A 20,674-nucleotide genomic window follows, 5' to 3' on the forward strand; every position below is an offset into this window, starting at 1 on the left:
CAAATAAAAAATATGTGTGGTGAAGTAGCGTTAGGTTTTGAACGCTTCTAACTTTGTCATTTATAGATGAAATTTAAATCCAAATACGCCAATCGATAGGATATCACATTACAAACCTGCTGAAGTAAATATTTTTTTCTAATTTTTCTGTAATAAAACTTTTGAAAAACGTACAAATGATAATTTTATCACTGTTTTCATGAAATAAGCGTTTTTACCAAACCCAGTCATCATAATCGAGTACCACTTGGTTGCACATCGTTCTGAAAAGATATAAAACAGCACTGGTGTCGCGCTTCTGCTCATTACCGCTTCGGACGGCGTGGCGCTTCGTCCTGCAGTAAGCAGGAGCAAGTCAGTCGTTAAAGGTGACCTGGGTCCCGTTCAACTAAGGGGCTGTTCATTAACTGCAAAGGGGAGAGGGGGGAGGCAAGAATCCTAAAAAATGTCTACGTAGTTAATGAACATCCCCTAATGCGAAATGCGGAACAGTTATTTAAGAAAAACACCCCCCCCTCCCTATAACGACAACCTAAGAAAACATGGACGGGAAATTATTGTTAAGCAAACTACAATGTAGTAAAAAAAAGTTTAATTCCATTTATTTTTACCCAACTACTGCCTCTGAAAAAAATCAGTCACAATATTTTAATGTTATACTGTGGGTGATTTACCACCAACTGACTGTAAAACAGTAGTAGTAGTAAAATTTACGTTTATTTTCTGGGTTTTATGTTTCAACATTTGATTTAACATTTCAATTGGTTAGCCTTTGGCTCTTCATCTTTGTTCTAGTTAATTGGTTATTCTAATGTGATGATTGCGTTTAGCGCTAATTTACAGGATACCCTTTGTGGGATTGTTTTGGTTTGAATTTAAAAATTTGATAACCTACCTACTTGAGCACCTAACTACTTGAACTAGGTTGCCAAATCACGACTGATCAGGTGGTTTGATCACAGACAGGTGACTTTGAACCTTTCCAGCGTGGACGTCTTTCGCTCCTCGAGTGTTTGAAGACCGGCCAGGTGGTGAATCTCAGAATTACGAGTTCGCGGTGGACTGTTAAGGATCATTCTGAGGATCTTGTTTTGGATCCTCTGAAGCTTTAAGTGGTGGCACTTAGCACAACTCTCCCAGATTGGCATACCATACTCAATAGCCGGCAGAATGATTTGCTTGTGGACAGCAAGCTTGTTTTTGAGGGACAGGGTGGACTTCCTGTTTATCAGAGGGTAGAGCGACCTGATCAAGATGTTACACTTGGTGGATGTCTTGTCCACATGGGATCGGAATAGCAATTTGCTATCGAGGGTGAGACCAAGGTAGACTACTTCACTCGACCATTCAATGGGAGTGCTATCAAGATGGACCTTGTTGTTAGCAGGTGGAACAAGCCGAGGTGAATTCGAGTGTGGGAACAGAATGGTTTGTGTTTTAGCTGCATTGATACAAATCTTCCAGCTCTTAAAATAGTCGGACAAAACATCCAGGCCTGATTGTAGTTTACTCGCCAGAGCACGGATCACTCGACCCTTATAGATGATGGAGGTGTCATCTGCGAACATTGACAGGATACCACCACCCGGCAGGGGAGGAACGTCTGACGTGAAAATGTTGAATAGGATAGGCCCAAGCAGGCTACCTTGAGGGACCCCTGCATCAACGTTGAACGTATCAGAGGAGACATTGTTCAAGTAGACCTGGAATGATCTGCCCGACAAGTAGTTTTTGATGATCTTCACGAGGTAGTTCGGAAAGTTGTATCGATGCAGCTTGTACACTAGACCATCATGCCAGACATTGTCGAACGCCTTCTCGACGTCCAACAATGCCATGGCAGATGTATTGGAAACGGACTTGTTCCGCTTGATGATGTTAGTAACCCGTGCGAGTTGGTGGATGGTAGAGTGGCCTTTCCTAAACCCGAATTGCTCTTTGAGAAAGATGTTATTATCATTTGAAAACACCAGCAGACGGCTGAGTATCAATTTTTCGAATAGCTTCGAGATGGAGGACAAGAGGCTGATGGGGCGATAGCTTTTGGCACTGGTAGGGTCTTTGCCAGGTTTGTGAATTGGAATAACTTTGGCTAACTTCCAGCATGCAGGGAAGTAGCCAAGCATTAAACACTTGTTGAAGACCACTGCAAGGTGCTTGAAGAAGTCAACACTCAAGTTTTTCAGCTCGAGGTTGACCACTCCATCGACACCAGCGGCCTTCATGTTCTTTGTTGATTTAATCGCTGCTATCACCTCATCAGCCGATATTCTACTTTCGTCAGGGACAACTACGGGGGTGGCAGCGACACTAGCCATTGCCTGTGATACTGCAGGCTCGTGGGGACTCACCATGGCGTGGCCAAGGTTATGTGAATTTTCAAAGTGTTGTCCAAGAGCATTGGCCTTTTCAAATGGGGTTATTAGTAAAGATGGGTCCAAATTTTGGTTAGGAGAGGAAAGGGGAGGAATGGGCCTCGGCTTATTTTTCAAAATCTTTGCCATTTTCCAGAATGGCTTAGCACAATCTGGGAGAGAGCGAATCTTGTTTGCAAAATCGATATTTCTGAGATCCACCATCCTGGCTTGGATGATTTTGCTCAAACGGTTGCAATTGGTCTTCAGATTAGGCAGCCCAGTACGCTGGTACTGCCTACGGATCGTGTTGCGGAGTCTAATGAGGTCTTTAGTAGGCCTGTCAAGGTTCAGAGTGTTACTCACCTGTCTGGATACTGGCACATGTAGCTCCCTGGCCCGGGAAATTGCTTGATCGATGGAGCGCAGACACCGGTCAACATCTTCGGACGATTCCGGTTGGACATCGTAGTCTACAGCGGTGTCGACGCAATGTTGGAACTGACCCCAGTCAACACGATGATAGTTGCGCCGGAAAGCTTCAAATCGATTTACGGAGGATCCCACCTCAGTCACCACCGGGTAGTGGTCCGAGCTGAGTTCCTGATAGGTGATAGGTTGAGCGATGTTGTTGCCCATGTTGCTGATGAATATATCGATGGTAGCGTGAACACCGGACCGACTCAACCGGGTGGGAGTTTCCGGACTCAAGATGTTGTACTGCGCTTCCTGCAGGTCGTTGTTCAGGATGGTGCCGTTTTGATTGCGCCGATTGTTGCCCCAAGCTTGATGTTTGGCGTTCAGGTCGCCAGCGATGATAAAGTTTTCCCGTCGTCGTGTTAGCTTGATAATATCTCGTCGCAGATCTGCTGCTGATCCGTCCCTGATGTTGACTTGTTTGGGGCAGTAAGCCGCGACGATGGTGATGGGGCCGATAGGAGTAGAAACTTCCACCCCTACGGCTTCGATGATCTTCAGCTGAAAGCTGGGCATCAGTCGACAGCAGATGTTTCTCCTTAGTGCAATAGCCACTCCTCCTCCTCCAGAGTTGGTTCGATCTAGCCTCACGAGCCGGAAATCGGGAAGGTAGACGTTTGTTTCAGGCTTCAGGTGGGTTTCAGTTATGATGGCAATGTCGATGTTTCGTTCAATGAGAAACTCAACAAACTCGATGTTTTTGCTCTTCAAGGAGCAAGCGTTCCAATTTACGATCTTGATGGCTTCACGGTCCATACTTAGTGACAAGGGACAGGGCAGCATGAAGCTGTTCAGATCGAGTCTTGCAGGTGCGCAAGATGATGATGACCTCGGCCACGAGCGTCACAAGTTCCTCCGAGGTGAACGGAGAATCGTCGACAGGCTCACCTGAGACAACACCAGCGTATGATAAACCAGGGGCGGTGGAGGGACCTGGCATTGGCTGGGCAGCAGCAGCAGCGAGACGATGCTGGACTGTTCGATTGTTAGGAATACTCACATGCTTGACTTGTTGGTTGTTGAGCGGAAGTGGTTCTAAGTTCGGAACATGTCGACGGGGCTGGAGAGCTGGGTACTGGACTTCCGTGCGTGCAGGAGGCGAACGATGATTACGGAGGCGACCGGGCTGATTATTGATCGTAGCCTTCCGACGGATATTGATGAACTCCACTCGCTTGGGACATCCGCGATTGGAGGCTTGGTGGTTACCACCGCAGTTGACACACGTTCGCTCGATGTCATCATCTTGCTCACAGGACGCAGTCGAGTGAGTTCCAGCACACTTGCCGCAGATAGTCTTCATATGGCAGTTTTTGGTGCCATGGCCGTAGGAGAGGCAGTTCATACATTGCGTAACATCACGATGTTGGGATTTGTAATGCTCCCAACTGATGATGACCTGAAACAGGTCCCGGATTTTGGATCTCAGAGCCGCTAGACTGGTGGATCCCTTCGTGAAGTGCACCAGGAACAACTGGTCACGGAAGCTGGTGTTGTGGTTGGAACGCCGGTTTATTGGGAACACCGCCTCAGGTTTGAGCCCAAGCCGCTCCAGCTCGGATTTAACCACAGCCGCCTCGAACGACGGTAATCCACGCAATACCAGCTTCAGTGGCTTGCTCGATGGCAGATCGTGCGTGAAGAAGTCAACGTTGTTTTCCTTTAGGAAACATCCTGTTTGATTGTACTCCTCCAGGCTGGAGCACATGATTTTGGTGCCGATGCTGCAAAGCTTGAAGCGAGGCAGCAGCTTGTGTTTTGCCAGTTCGGCACGCAGCTTGGCAACATCCTTCTCCGGCGTGAAAAGCGGGGGAATCCGCTCTCTTGCAGCAATGGGAACGACGTCACCATCGCCATTTTCTTCGGGGAGCACCGCAAACTGGTTGGCTTGCAGTACCCGTTTTCCGGCGTCATCCTGCGACGCGCTGTGCTGGATTACCACCTTCTTTGAAGGGCCCGCTGCTGAATCATTGGTACGTTTACGCACCATTTGTTTCGTGTTGGCAAGTTGCAGTAAACTTGCCAGAACGCGTGAAGGTGGCGACGCTTCCACGGCGCAACGCGACAGCACAAACCGAATCGAAGCGAGAACTCGAGCGAAAAAGAAAACGAACTGAACAGCTCAACAGTCGAGCAAAGAGTGAAAAAAGACTGTAAAACATATCTGGTATCTCTATATATGCAATTAGATAAACATCCGAGAAGTCCATCCTTTTTTACATATTCTGCACAAAAGATACTTTCTGCCCCGCCCCATTCATAAAAAAACGGTGGGAAATCCTGTCAGGGGCGGGGCTTAGAAAGTATTTTTTGTGCAGAATATGTAAAGAAGGAGGGGCGTCGGATGTTAACCCAAATGCTTATACCGTGCATCATAGATAAAGAAGCCCTATCTACTGTTTCCGATTGGGTTCTTTAAGGGTATTGAGGTAAAAGCATATTCGTTATCTACATTAAACATGGAACCGAAATCCAAAATTTGATCAAAATTGGAGCACTGGAACTATTTTAAATAACATTTAGACGCAGTGCGAAAATGACATGAATAGGTCCAACCAAAATCCATTACCCTACACCGGGGCAAGTAGAAACGCGTGGGGAAGTTAAAACGGTAGATGTAGCTCTTAGCGGAAGTGAATAATCACTGAGATTATTTCTAATATCGTTTGCGGTAGTACACAATGCCTCTCAAAAATAATTACAGTGAATATTAACTTCCAAAGAGATATACGTACTGTTTCAACTTGCACCGGCGTACCTTAACTATGATTTTTACTATCAAAACATTAAACAGGTGGAGAACCTGTATACAAGGTTTTGCTCTGACTTTGAAATTCAATAGCTGAACCCCCTAATTTTCAATTAATGTTGAACTAAACACCTACTTATTGGAAACCAAACGTTTAATTTGAGAAAAGTCACAGTATTCTATTTTGCAATCATTCTACAAACAAGCTGTAAAGTACATAATGATGATGCATGGTAATTTTATGTTAGGGTTGCCCTCCAAATTGGAGAACAAAGTGGTGATTCCTCTCCTACTTCGTAGACATATGAACAACATTTTGTTCAATATTTAAAGTACCGTCTTCTGACAGGTAAAATAACTGTCTGTTGCATTATCATAAAATGCGATCTTCACTTTCTTCTCTGCTTCAGAAACCTAACTTAAAACTAATGATGGAGCTACTGAAAAAAATTAATATATTTTTTGGCAATTGTTTTATCCCACAACATGCATGGCGTTTTTGTGTACTATACTGAGGGGCAAATCAACAAAAAATATGTGACGATTCTTAACTATTACATTAAATTTAAATACATTATCTCATGCGTAAGATGAACCGTGTTCTGATTATGCTAACATGAATTGTCGCGAGTTTTGAACCATAATCGAAACATTGAAATACTTTAAAAATTTAAGATAAAGTTTAATAATCAAAAATGCATGACATACATCAATTTTGCGTAGTTCTACGTCATACGGCGGTCGTATCTAGGACACAACCCTTTAATTTTTCGAATATCATTGTTCTTACCGCACAATATTACTAATGTAAATATGCCACATACTTAGAAAGCTCTCAATTAACTACTGTAGAAGTGCTCAAAGAACACTAAGTTGAAAGCCGGTGCCAAGTCCCAGTAGGGACGTCATAAATCAAGAAAGAAAAGAATTAAAACTCAAACAGTTGCACAATTCTGCTTGAACTGTTCTTGCGAAAAACTTTACGAGCTCAACGATCTGAAATTAACACTCGCACATGTACGGGTAAACAATCAACATACCCTAAAGCACCTTCTGTAGTTGTCTAGTTTGGCCCAAGGCACCTTCGTCAATAGCCATTTGATATGTCTTACATCGTACAACTTTACTACACACTCTACTGGCTCAGAAAAGGCAAGAGCGGGTAACTTTACGTTGCCCTACAAATTGAGTGCGTTATCCGGCGAAGTGCAGCAGCCACTGAAGCTATGAAACCGGAGAAGAAACTACACGCTACACATCAAATAATGATGATATACGAGTCAGTGTCAGATGTTAATGAAAATAATATAATTTTACGAGTTATTTGGCTGTATGTATCATGCATGAGAGGGGCACAAAGTTGGACTCTGTGTATAATGTATATCTTTGCAAAACTATTGCCAGCAGGGCAAGCAAGTGAGCACATGAATGTCTACAACAGCAACAGCAGCAGCAGCAGCAGAGGGAGGTTCAGTTCCAGTTTTTCGAGCTCTCGCTTCGGCTCAGAAACTTTCGCTAACTAATCTAAGTTCCATGGAAAATTTATGATTGTATAGCCTCCGGGTCGTTTTCCTACTCTTGCCCCCTTCAACTCCACAACTAACTTCTTCCCATTGAAATGAGCTCAAATTCCAGCAACGTTCATTTCACTTCTGGCTAGCATTAAATGAGATAATTTCGTCAGAAAGCTTGCCACTACGTCACATCCACCGGTCGACAGTGGCAGACACATACATACACACCACTCTGCTCATATGTTCGTACGTTTTATCGACTCCGGTGAAGTATGCATACACGGTTGCAGCCCATAGAGACGGAGACAGAATGGGAGTTGCATAAAAGCGGAAAGTGCATTCATGGCATCTGGCAGCCGTCCGCCTCGTAATTTTTTTGTAGCTTCCGGCTCCTTCTTGGCCGCAGCATGATGAATTTCATCCTGCTGGCTAGGGGCCGGCTGCTGTGTATGACAAGTATTTATAGATTAAATAGATTAAATTGTGGGCCCTGGAGATCAGGCGAGCAAACACATGATTTGTGAGTGCATATGCCTGCCAAGTTGTGTAGGTGGGCAGACCCAAAATTCAAACCGGAAATGAGCACGGATTGGGCACAGTAGCTCAGGCATATAGTTTTCTCGTTGTGTAGCAAATAGATTCATCAGTGAGTGCAATCGTTTTGATCGTGCTAGGAAACATAGTTAATCCGGTTGTTTTTTTTTGAAAAGGTAATGTCTTGCTGTTAGCATCAAACAGATTTCTAATTAGTCTTTGTCAAATGATAAGGTTTTTTTTCCATTCCTTGATTGCATAGGATGTTTTTGGGTTTTTCTACCATTGAGCAGTTCCACGCCAAATGACGAATCGATCTGACGCGACCATCTCCGATTTTGATAAAACATTGCATAATTGTTTGTAACGGTCAATAATTCACATTTGCTCAATAACTTGGCCATTTTTAAAATGGCATATTCGATATTTTTCATCAAATCATAACTCGAAAACATCATTTCCAATCGAAATGACTTCTAAGACAAAGTTCTGGAAAAATAATTTCCTGCTTGAAGTTAAACTATAGCACAGACAAACAGACATAACACTCGCAAGTTGTTCATAGAACAAGCATTTAATGGTCAATTTAAAAGTATCGTAGTTGGTAGTATCGCGACCTGTGGCCTGCATAGTCAATTCCCTTGCGTTTGACGTTTACACACTACCGTCATCTATTCAGCGTACTACCCACCACAGTGTACTCAACAGATGGCGGTAATGTTTTAGCGACGATGTTTTACAGTGAGAAATATTCAATGTGTTATGTCTGTTTGTCTGTGACTATAGTATAGTTAGTATCTAAGTGACGGATCAACATTCATTGGTGTGGCCTTGTATTTGTCTGATTGTGATTTTCCAGTAATTTTGTAGAATTTGGTCTGTATTGTTCTGAATTATTCTTAAAATTAGTTTTTGAGATTTTTTGCTAAAGTGTGGGGAGTATCAGTGCTTTTCTTTGTATTTTTTTGCATTTTGGAACTTGCAGAGAAGCATTTACGCAGTGTAAACATCGAAAAGATGAGCATCTTGCGCATGCCCCAAGTTATTCCTGTTTAGACCGTTTATGAAGGCAGCTAAACATTCCTTCTCATGGAAGTGATTTATTCGTTCTCGATGCCTTTCGTAGATTTGTTCCTTTTAGGTGAGACCCTTCATATTTTGGAGGATCGCTTTTGCTTTTTTGTAATGAAGAGGAATGTTGTCGTTCATTTTCAGCGGCCGAAGTTGTGTCTGATATATTGTGATATCGTTTTTAAGGCCACGCTCTCAAGAATTTCTATCTAAGCTTATTCATAATTGATTGCTCTTATAAAGTCAAAGCTACTTCTGAATAAATTAAGTGTCTTTCTAGCAACTGCGAACCAGAACCCAATCTATTTCCATTAAATGAAGGAATGTTTTTCACGGGGTCTGCGATTCTAAAGAAATCATTAGCCCGTCGGTTCTCCTTCACAAAAATTCAACTAGTAAGCTGCAGCTGAATTAAACTAAAACCTGATTAAAGGCTGACTAAAAGTAAATTGGTACGCACAAAAAGACCGGTAATTCGTGCTTCAATAAGTTTAAAAAGTCCATTAAGGGTTGCTTTACAGTACTTTTACTAAAACTTCAAAGTTAAAGCATTAGAGGGTTACATTCACTGGCGTGCACAGGGTGGAGCAAGGTGGGGCAATTGCCCCTCCTTTTATAAATAAGATTTTTATTTCCATATTTACAAAATTATGATTTCTTGATGACTTGATTTGAAGGTAAAATAACTTCATTTCATAATATAAGGCACTGAAAACCTTTTATTGCGTCAATTCCTTTGAGATAATGCCTGAAAATTGCAATACAAAGGGATATGAAGGGACAAGCTTCAATGAATTTTTTTGGTCAAAAAATTGCACAACAGTAGTGCGTACGAAAAATTTCTAGATTAAAAGAAGACGGTAAATTTAAGGTTGAAAAAATTCACCTTCGTGATGGTAAATCGAAGAAAAAGCTTTTTATTGAATATTTTTGATGTAAAAATATCATCAAGGTGGTGCATGGAGGGACTAATCAAAATGAATAACTCTGGTGGAAAATTGAATCACGCTAACAATTTGGAGGTGCACATTTAACTGAAAATTTCTGGTGGAAAGCTCCCAACACTGAGATGAATGTTCAAGCAAAGTTTTATTAATTTTTCTGGTGCATAATTTGCATCGTTCTGATGGATGCAAGCTTCATTGAAAATTTATGGTGCCAAATTTGCACCATGAAGAGGCAAAGCCTGAAAATTGCACCACAAAGGTGCATGGTGAAACAAACTTCACTGATAATTTTTGGTGCACCATTCTGGTGAATGGAGGGGCAAGCTTTATTTAACATTTCTGTTAGAAAAACTACAACGTTTTGGTGGATGGACGGACAACTTAAACATGACTTCCGAGAAGATCCTCAAGGGCATTGAATTCTGAGGACAGTTCCAAAAGAAAAGATTTCTGGGGATGATTCCATGAAAATTCTGCGAATAATTTTTAGTGAATTCTGCAGATAGTTCCAAGATAATTCCGAAAATAATTTTGAGTGAAATTCCAAAGGGATTTTGAGGAAAAAAATTTAAGAGAGTATCGATGATTTCTAGCTCATTCCGGGAATAATTTCTGGATAATACTGAGGAAATTCTTCTGAAACTCTAAGGGAATTTCAGTTCCAAGGTGTTCTGAGTAAAAGTCAAGAAGAGTTTTGAAAATAATTCCAGAGGACTTTCGGGAAGAATTTCAAAAGAGTTCATAGAGTTCTAAAAATTTCGAAAATAACCTCAAGGAATTCTAACGTTGGACTTTTCCGCAACTGTACAAAGTTCAAAGACAGCTTTTGGATTCCCTAATTGAAAATTGTTTATTAGTTTACCATTGAACCTTGGTCGATTGATGTCTTACTAAGAATTCGTCTAAGAATCTTCTCTGAGAATTTCAACTCATTTGTTACCGTGGTTTAAAAGTTACAGCTGTTTATGTGCGTTGCAATAAATTCGGGTTTGTCCTTTATATCATCTTTAGAACATGTTGAATGTTTGGCATCATTTTCTGTCACCCCGACTGGCGGTACTTAGAGACAGGGTTGACATGCTCAATCCTTCGCACAAATTGATAATGACGGAAACATTCGTGGGTGTGAGACGGGTGTTGAAAACAGACGCGACGATCATCGATACTATTGCTGAGGTCCTGACAGCGATGCAGATTTCTTGGGAGTAGGTGATGGCAGTATGTTTTGACGGTGCCAGCACAATGGCTGGCAGCACTGCTGGAGTACAATCCAAGTTCATGGATTGGCAATATCCTTTTATCACGAGCTTTGAGTGTGTATACTTTTATCACGAGCTTTGAGTGTGTTGGATTATTTCCTTTTAATTCCGTTATAATTGCTTATCTTTTGACAGATACGCGTATTTCGTCTACTACTTGGAGACTTCATCAGTGCCAAGTACTCAACACCACTGATCAAGATTGGATTGATCAAGAGCAATACACTGTTTTTTCACTGCTATGCGCACTGTTTGAACCTTGTACTTGTCGACGCAGTGTGCATGCGATGCGATTTCAGTTGAATCCAACCACCAAAGCAACAACATTGCAGCAAATGTATCATTTCGGTTACAGCCCTACCATAGAGGTAACTCTAAGACAAATAGGTCCCGAAGAAACGTGCTCAACTTTTTGGCTCACCTCTGGTACTATCTTTGGTCCCAAGCTTGTCGAATCACCCCTCGAAACATAGGAAAAACCAATAACCCCTCATTTTATCTGTCAAACTTTCATAGCGAATCAAAACAAACATTGCGTAGTACTAGAATTTCGACTAGAATAGGGTACGTTAATCGTTTGCTAGGGACCAATAGGCTACTAAAGTGGTGAGCCAATTTAAAATCGTTAGTTTCGTATTGATTGTTGGCCCTACTGTCGCAACCATTTGACGAACCGATCATCATCGACATCGTCGATGGGATTAAATTGTCAATTTCCATTGGCTGTCTGAAAGCAGTTTGCATTGAAGAAGATAAACCACCACCGGAGCAAAAAATAAATAAAATTAGCTATATTGAATAGTAGGGAGGTGGACAGCACCATCCACCACGTACTTTGGAGTTCTCCCCATCCCCAGATTATATGCACCATAGAAGGAAAAATGCCCCTCCTTAACAAGATTCCTGTGCACGCTAGTGGTTACATTTCTCCAGTTTTAACGGAATCTCGAACCTTCCTCTTGTGCCCATCAGCGCCCGCATAGTGGGAACGGACATGGAATCAGCGCATTTCTACCTTTTTGCCCACATTTGCTGGATGTCCTCGTCTGCCCCGCCGCTTCTTCGAAGTCACTGCTTTGAAATTGCCCAGTATTTTTCGATTGGTCGAAATTGCAGGCAATTCGGAGGATTCATTAGCTTGGGGAAAATATCGATCTTGTTGGCAGTATGCCACTCCAGAACCACCTTGGAGTAGTGGTAGCTGGCCAAATCGCCCCTATGCTTGCGGAAGAACGGCAATACCCGCTTTTTCAGGCATTCTTCGATGTAAACTTGGGATATCATCGTCGAGGATGTGAGGAATGGTTCCGATTTCTGGCCACAACTACAAATCGCTTGCCAAATCATGGCCTTCTTCGCGAACTTGTCAGCAAACACGAGCTTGAATCTTCCCGGAACATCCCCACGTCCAGTCGCGATGTAAAACTTTTGACCGGGAAGCTGCTTAAAATCGAGTTTGACGATTGTTTCATCGATCAAAGTGCAACCCTTGTGTTTCGTCAAAACACGGTCGTACAAGAGCCTTGCACGCTTTTTGGCCACGGAATTCGGCTTCATGTCCCTCACCTCAACACCTTGCTGCGCAGCTGACGATCCCTGGTTTCAGTTTTTTCGTAGGTCCGCTGATTCCTATCCACACTCAGGGTTTTCTTGTAGGTTTTGAGCACTCGACAAACTATTGTTTTCGGCATCTTCAGCAGTTTAGCCAGCTTGAAACCGAACCACTCCGGATTTTCCAGGTGTTTGTGCACACTATTGTTTCTTCTTTCGAGTTCCATTTGATGTTATTTCATAACGACTACTTTGATCAAACTTGCACCAGTTGTCCTCTATAGAAGTGTAAACAAACCACTGTCCAAGATTTTCGATTCCCAACACTGGAGGCGTGCTAGTGGCGCGCGAGGGGCGTACCAATTTACTTGTAGTCAGTCTTGGTCCTGTCGTGTTAACAGGCATGGGAAATCATTTGCATTCATTTACATTCATTTGCCTCTAACTTTTTTCTTCAACAGCATTCCGCTAAATAATGTATAGAGCTTTTGTAGATTTTGTTATTAGCTACAACATTTGTTAACAAGTTAAATCCATATCTCTTTTGCATGACGAAGCAGAGCGAACAGAAGCCACTACTGTTTTTCAGTGAATGTATTTTACATTCACTGAAAAACAGTAACAAGTTCTGCCCGCTCTAGTTCGTGATGCATAAGAGATACAGATTTCAGTTATAAGCAAAACTTGTAGGTAATAACAAAACCTACAAAAGTTCTTTACATCATTTTGCGGAATGCTGTTGATGAAAAAAGTTAGAGGCAAATGAATGTAAATGAATGTATAAAATGAATGCAAATAATTGTCCATGCCTGGGTGTTAACAAAGTCGTTTGCCAACTGCTGTATCGATGATTGGTGATCAGCAATGATTTGGAACTGAATAATAAACGAATTTGCTATAAGAAAGATGACAGTCTTCTGACATGCTGCATAAACTGCTCAGCAGTTCGCCAACATTGGTGTGCTTGGCGCGAAAAATAAGGTTAATCTAGGCTACTATGTTATATTTAAGTGCAAAATGCAGTGTTGCCCTGAAAGCAGTCGATTAATCATATCAGACCGCTATCGACTTCTAAATCAATTAATAACCAATTACCTTGAAGTCTAACCAAATAGTAAGTCTTGAGGGAAGTTGTAGCAGATGAGCAGATAGCAAGCCTTTTCGTAAATTATTATGGCGAAGTGCTAAAAGTTCACATTTCCCATAGCAATCCACATCAATGGGCCAGTGCGGTATGAGTTCGCATCCAAATAAAATCAAATTTTGGAAGAATGATCAGTACCTGAATCCACTTTAACACATGTTAGCACAAAGTCGCGTTTGCACAGCGTTATAGGAGTGTTCATGAGTTCATTGTTCATCGAAGAATATTTGGTTCAAGATTCATTTGCGCTTAAGTATTCAACACAAGGACTGTCAAAATGAATGTGATTTTCAAATGCAAGTAAATAATTTTCATTAGTGCTGCATAATTATTTTGAATATCCATCAATAATCACTGTCATCGAAACACACATTGATTTTTAGTACAATACATCGTCAGCTTGCACGTTCGTAGCAGCACGCGTGAAATACAGCCATGTATTATAAATATCAATAGTAAATCATCTACACCCTTGGTTTTCAATAAAGATAGAAACAGGACATTACACTAACTAGAACTTAAACAGAGCAGATACAGCAATTCCCCATTGCCAGACCACGTTGTATTAAAATTTGTTTACATCCTGGGTGGGAAAACGAATAACATCTTAAATATTCACCATACAATTCTTACTTTTGTTTCAGGTAATGAATCGCACTTCTTGTTTGATAATTTTAAGTTGAATGTACAACATCAGGATATTCATCTGGCAACGCTTGTTGCCGTTTGCAAGCGAAGTAGAGGAGTCGGAAAGATTTTCTTCGGCTAGAGATTTGGAAAGCAATTTTTTCTTCAATTCCATGTCTAACTGTTTGGAACAGTGTAGTGATCCAAAGAGCACAACTTAGCACATACAGTGAACATACTTTGCAGACGAAACTCTGGTGTTACGTTTACAAAATACTCGTTTCAAAGTTTTCGGGAGCCCGAATTGACAGTAATGATTGCAGAATATTAAAAGAAGAAGCAGATATATTTTAATTTCGGCTTGTGGATCCTTAACCCTTCATTTATATGTGTCAGTAAATTGATTATAGCTGATGCTGTGGTGGTTACGAGTCGTTAAACGTGTAATTTTATATTCAAAAACCTGCTCCACACTTATATTCAAAAACCTGCTCCACCTGCATAGAAAATATGTTTCACATGGTCCTAAGTAAAAAACGTATATAAATCGAGTTAAGCGATACAAACTATTGCTTTTCTATCATTGTATGTGATTCAAAAACACCCATCCAAATTTACTTTAATTTATTTAAGATAATCATAGGTCAAACATTGTCCAATTTACAGTTAGAAACGATGGGTATATGATTGTTACTTCGGTCATTTGGGCTGCCTAACATGATTGGTGCTCATTTTCTAAAGGCGGGGCCAATCAAAAGCTAGGTACTCTACTCTGAAATCTGTGAAAGGGAATCTAGTATCATGTAGAGCAAAACGTCCAGTGTAACACTCATTGATTATGCCATTGAGAAAAATCGTCCAATGTAACATTGTCCGATGTACAATTCGACTAGTCAAAACGTCCTATGTGGTTTTTTTTTCTATGTTGTAGCATGAAAATCAAAGTAAAATTGTAATTTTACCGTTTCTATTGAATTTTCATCGTTATTATTCACTGACTGCATTAAAAATAGAATCGCAAAATATAGATGTTCTAAACAGTTAAAACAATAATCTGTCAAACTTCAACTTCGAATTTTTCAAAATGGTGGATATGTTACATTGGTCTATTTGAGAAGTGACGCGAGAATTAGCTATTTTTGTCGAATATGTCTTTCGCATACATACCACAACACCTTTGTTTAAGGATTGCGAGGACAGCGATTGTTGCATGACGAACCATTAACATCATACATCGTTTAATTTGTGCCCCATGGGCATGAATTTGTTGCATTTGCTCTTTTAAAATCACTCGCAACGAGATGAAAATAAAACTTGATGATGACAGTAACCCGGGCGATAATGAACATCCATCCACAAATGAACCAAAACAAATATTGATTTTGATTGAGAATCAACGGTTGACCAAGATAATGTTGACGTAATAAAACTCATGCTCATTCAAAGGCGTTTAATAACGTTTTAGTGCTAACCTTCACTATACCGGTGTAGTGTAAAACCGTGTGTGTGTGTGTGTGTATTCCCTCTAACCCCCACTGGCCGGCAGTGTTATTATGGAAGAACTCTTTCTACAATGTCATTGTAGACAGCTTTAGTCCGGGAGTTAGAAGGTGATAGCTCTATTGCAGATTCAGCAACCCATTTCAGAATGTCTGGAGAGTCACGCCCATTCCGAGGTTACTTTCACTCACAATAAGCCCCGTATGTATGCATCACCGTTATCAAATGGATATTGGTGATACATACACACTTCCAGGTTCGAAAATATTCTTTTCAACCCTGGCATGTATTTAGTGTAATTTTGATATTTTTTTTTAATAAATGGAAAGCTCTCACCATATTCTGCTCTTCTGCCGTCGTTATTTGCTTCTTTTGGAATCCCTTGGCCTTTTTCGCTAACGCTTCGTATTTCATTCCGTGCTTCATCGGCAATTTCCTTCCGTAGACCGTCCTTGGTTGGTTGGTTCTAATATGATTCCGCCTTTTTTGGTCGGTTTGATGTCCACCATATGCTATTGAATTGCCATGGTGATCTGGGACGAGGCTCACGTCCAAAGTCACTGGTCCATTGAGCGCTCCGTTCAGGGGTTGAAACGGTTGACGTTTTTTACTACACTCGCTTCGTTGTCGTGCGCGACAGTCTGTTTGTATCCATACTCTCATGCTCTACCGTCGTCTTTCTTGCACAACACAAACGGTAGAACAACATTCAAGCAAAAAGAAAATGATCAAATAACTGTCATATTACATGTGTGATTTCGTTATAATTCCTCAATTTGGTGTTAATTAAATCATTTCTGATCAGAAATGTTATTACGAGGACATCGTTGCTTGCTATTTTTAGAATAAACACAAGCACAACATCAGCAGCTCTTATTATGAGAAAACTAAAATGCATGCATTCGTGACGGTCTTCGACCACAGTGTCGTATGACAGAGCCTGTCATATGACATTTTAGTTTGGTACTGTATTTTGATAGCTTGTTTTGCAAGTGTTGGAAGCAAAGGCATCCGATTATCATAGAAAATGTGTCAACTACGGTGACCGCTTACAAGACTGGCTCCGTTTGCGAAAGGAGAATGAAAGAAATACGAAAGGGATCAGTTTCAAGAAGTTACAGTTTCATCAGATTCCCCAACTAACCATACTCAAGAAAAGTAAGAATATACAAGCTATATTGCGACTATATGGTTATTTGGGTACTCATATGGCCGTCAGAATGGTTCATCGGTTGCGACGTGAAGTATTTCTGAAAGTGATGCGTAATATTTCTCAATGTTTTGAATTTATCCTAACGTTACCTAAATGTTATTTCACAGACAAGCAGACACAACACATTGAAAATTTATAAATGTAAACCCTACCGCCATCTGTCGTATATACTTTGATGGGCAATACACTCAACAGATGGTTGTAGTGTGTAAACGTCAAACGCTAGGGAATTGATTATGTGCACCACAAATGGCAGTACTACCAATTAAAAAATATTTAAATTGACCGTTAAAAACGATTTTGATGAACGTTTTAAGAGTGTTATGTCTGCTTTTCTGTGATCATACCTTCACTATCGCAACTTCGGGTAATCTGCGAAAGTACTTGCATTTTTCTCAGGCACTTTTGATCTAACTGCAATTACTCTCTCATACTCCAAATGTGCCACGACCAAATTGGCACAACGACGCCCTATACGCTCTCCGACCGAAGCGCAGGGACCGGTGTAGTGTAAAACCGTATACCGAAATTATTCAGCGCGTAGACATCGCGTGTTCGTTTGTTTACAAACAAATGATGCTGAGCTATCGATGACTGGCACTTATTGGCGCCACTATGCCGTTGCAGCTATACCACAAAAACGAAACCGACATAACGTAGGCTTGTAAATCAACCCATTTAAGTCAAGAAGAAATTAATTTAACAACTCTGATCGTGACTGTTATTTGAGATCGAATATTAAAAAAAAAAAAAAACTAGTCATCACTTCGGATTTCATCCAACAGCCACTTCCGGAACCACTTGACGTTGTTATGCAACAGTTACATAAGCACTTGTCAGTCTCGTTCCAGACAATTTTCGTAAGCATCCCAATTCAAATTAAATTCAGTACCATCCGAATCCATTCAATTACCATTCCTATGGGGTCCCCTCGGTCCCGAAGCCAACAAAGAAAAAGCTTATCGCCGCAATTTTTCAAGCAACTGTAACAACTTCCACAAGTCCACCGAAATGAAATAAGCACTCGCCCTAATGTGTCTACGGCAGCACCATTTCCTCCGAAAGCCATTATATTCTGACCATCAAGATATCCCAGCTCCATCCGTTTCCCATTCCACAGAACCCACAGAAAATACAAAAAAAAAACATCCCCTCCCTCCTGCGCCACCCACGAGAGTGGGTGAGCGAAAACAATGATGCAAAAAATGATAAAATTTTAAACGAGCAATTTCCTGCTCCCAGTTTTCAGCATCATCAACGACTAACGGTTTGTTCTCTTGTTTTCTTGTTCCCGCAGGACCGGTGGTGGCAGTATGCTAGGAGATGTAAATATTTCGGCCATTCTAGATTCGTTTAGCGTTGGCTATGACAAAAGAGTAAGACCAAACTATGGAGGTAGGTATCGGATTTCGTGTAAAGTTTGACCAAACAAAAAGTCAAAAAAGAATCTCTGTCCTGTCTCTCTCTCTCTCTGAAACATTCGCGCTTCGACTGAGAAAAAAATATCGTTCAACCAAGAAAACAAATACGAAGAAAATGAAAAAACGCAAGAAGAACTAGGCAAACATGCTAAAACAACAACAACAACAACAACAACAATGACGACGATGACCAATATGAAAATATGAAAAGCTTTTGTAGGTGAAGAAGAATAGTGCCACGTGTGCCTCGCGTACTTTTACGACTTCCGTCCGTTCGTCTTCCACCCGTGCGCCGCGTCTCCGTAGGAAGATTTAGCGATGCCTAGATAGGGAAAGAAACAATAGCGATTGAAATCATCTGTGTGTCTTTGTGCGAAGAAGGAAACGTATAGCTGACACAACAACATGTAATAGGTTCGCTCTAGGTGTTGTTACCGGGTAGGGCAGTTGAAGGGAACAAATTTAATTTCGTCGGAAAACAATGTTGTACGTACAAATTGCGCAACACACAGTAACTACTACTACTGCCACTAATTCGGGAAAACAAACAACACAGGAAAAATCGGCGAAAGTAAAAAAAAAAAAAACAAACTGCTGCTGCTGTCGCCAAGTTTTAGACAATCGTACCCATGTCAATAAAAATTTACGACAACATCGAGTTTTAATTTTCTCGACCACCAGCGGAGCGAATTTAATTAAGTGACAATGTTGTTTTTCGCTTCGGGCAAAAATTGAGGTACCTACGTCTAGTGCCAGCCCGCCAGCAGTCGTACCCCGTGACTGTGACTGTGTGACTTTTTGCTGCTGATACGGTTTATGGGGGGAGTTTTTTTTTCGTGTGAGCTCCCGGCACTGGGGTGGGGTGGAAAAAAAAGGATTTGATTTTGGAAAGTGTGAGAATGAATTACTATTTTTTCTGGATTGGAAATATCGGAAAGAACTTCTGTTCCAATGTTTGACGGAGTACGTTGTATGAAATCAAATGTACGTAAGTTATAGTTTTGGACGATGGCTTTATTCAAATTAAAACATTTTAGACTCCAAAATGGCTTCAGAATTGCTATCTCTGAAATTTTGTCAAAATAATGCTTGCTGGAATTCCCTAGGGGCCTCCCTTTAACTGTAAATGGAATGCTTTTCATGGAAGTTTTCTAAGGTGAGACTCGTTCCTGATTATTTAAATTAATTAATAAATTAATAAATAGTGGACTACCTGTACAAAGCAAGCAAGAAGGATTAGTAATTTCCATTTGAGCAGTTCCACGCCAGATGACAAATCGATTTGACTCGACTATATCCGATTTGCATGAAACATTGCATAATTGTTTGTTACGGGCAATCATTCACATTTGTGCTAAAATTTGGTCTTTGCGAATAATGCATTTTTTTCCCAAATGGCTTATTTGATATATATCAATATCTTAACACTGAAACTTCACTTCAAATCCAAATGAAGTCTAATACAAAGTTGTGCAAAATAATGAACTATTTCTAGGAAAAATATAGACGAAGAATTTGTCTCGTTTTTAGAAAAAAATGTCCAAGAATGGGTTAAAAAGTGAATATCAATAATTATCTTTGTTTAATATGTTTGTTTTCTTTTTATAAAAGTTTACGAAAAGTGCAAACATTTTAAATATTAAAAGCCAAAATTTGACAAAAAATCGTGAACAAAACATTGAACTTTAATTTGTTCAATATTTTGTGATTTTTGCTCAGATAACGAAACCTTCTTATCTCAAATAAGTTAAAAAGATGTCTAAACGTTGTTGTTATACAATTTTTGTTATTTTTAAGAATCCATTGGTTCAAATACTTTAAAATATTGCATTTTTCATTAGCTTTAACAAAAATCAATAATGTTGAACGAGTAATTTTTAATGTTAAAATTTTTAACTCTGATTTTGATTTTATTCACAATATTACAAAGAAAAAAATATCAAGAAAGACTACAAGTTTCGAATTTCACAGTTCAAGTGCTGCGATTTATAAAAAAAAAATCTAAAACTCCTTTTAGGAAACAAATTGCAAGATTCAAAATGGTCGAATTTTTACAAAAATATGATTGATTGACCATGACAAACAATTATGCAAAGTTTAATGCAAATCGAAGAAGGTCGAGTCAAAAATTTATGTTTTTTTTTGCTATTTGGGCTGGAACTGCTAATTTAATTCTAGTACCACAATTGCTTATCTTTGACAAATAAGCGTAATTCGTGTACAATGTTCAGACAGTGCCTTGTACTCTTTTTTCTAGATTCGTCTTCTTCTTCTTCTTCTTCTTCTTCTTCTTCTTCTTCTTCGTCTTCTTCT

The 20,674-nt window shown here is 40.4% G+C and overlaps 1 protein-coding gene across 9 annotated transcripts in view; it reads left to right on the forward strand.

The window, feature by feature from the left end:
* The window catches only part of Rdl (Resistant to dieldrin), a 300,052-nt gene that overhangs the window by 84,816 nt on the left and 194,562 nt on the right, over nucleotides 1-20,674 (forward strand). For all 9 annotated transcript variants that reach the window (XR_010518699.1, XM_065236172.1, XM_065236166.1 and 6 more), the window contains exon 3: nucleotides 18,238-18,335. Coding sequence is in view for 8 of the 9 variants with exons in the window: in XM_065236172.1 (XP_065092244.1) it covers nucleotides 18,238-18,335 (98 nt within the window). In the remaining variant the exon portion in view is untranslated. The remainder of the gene's footprint in view (nucleotides 1-18,237; nucleotides 18,336-20,674) is intronic.

Source organism: Ochlerotatus camptorhynchus, unplaced genomic scaffold (assembly GCF_037179485.1).
Source record: "Ochlerotatus camptorhynchus isolate MF236.1 unplaced genomic scaffold, CSIRO-AGI_Acam_v1.1 ptg000530l, whole genome shotgun sequence".
Classification (NCBI taxonomy): Eukaryota; Metazoa; Arthropoda; class Insecta; order Diptera; family Culicidae; genus Ochlerotatus; species Ochlerotatus camptorhynchus.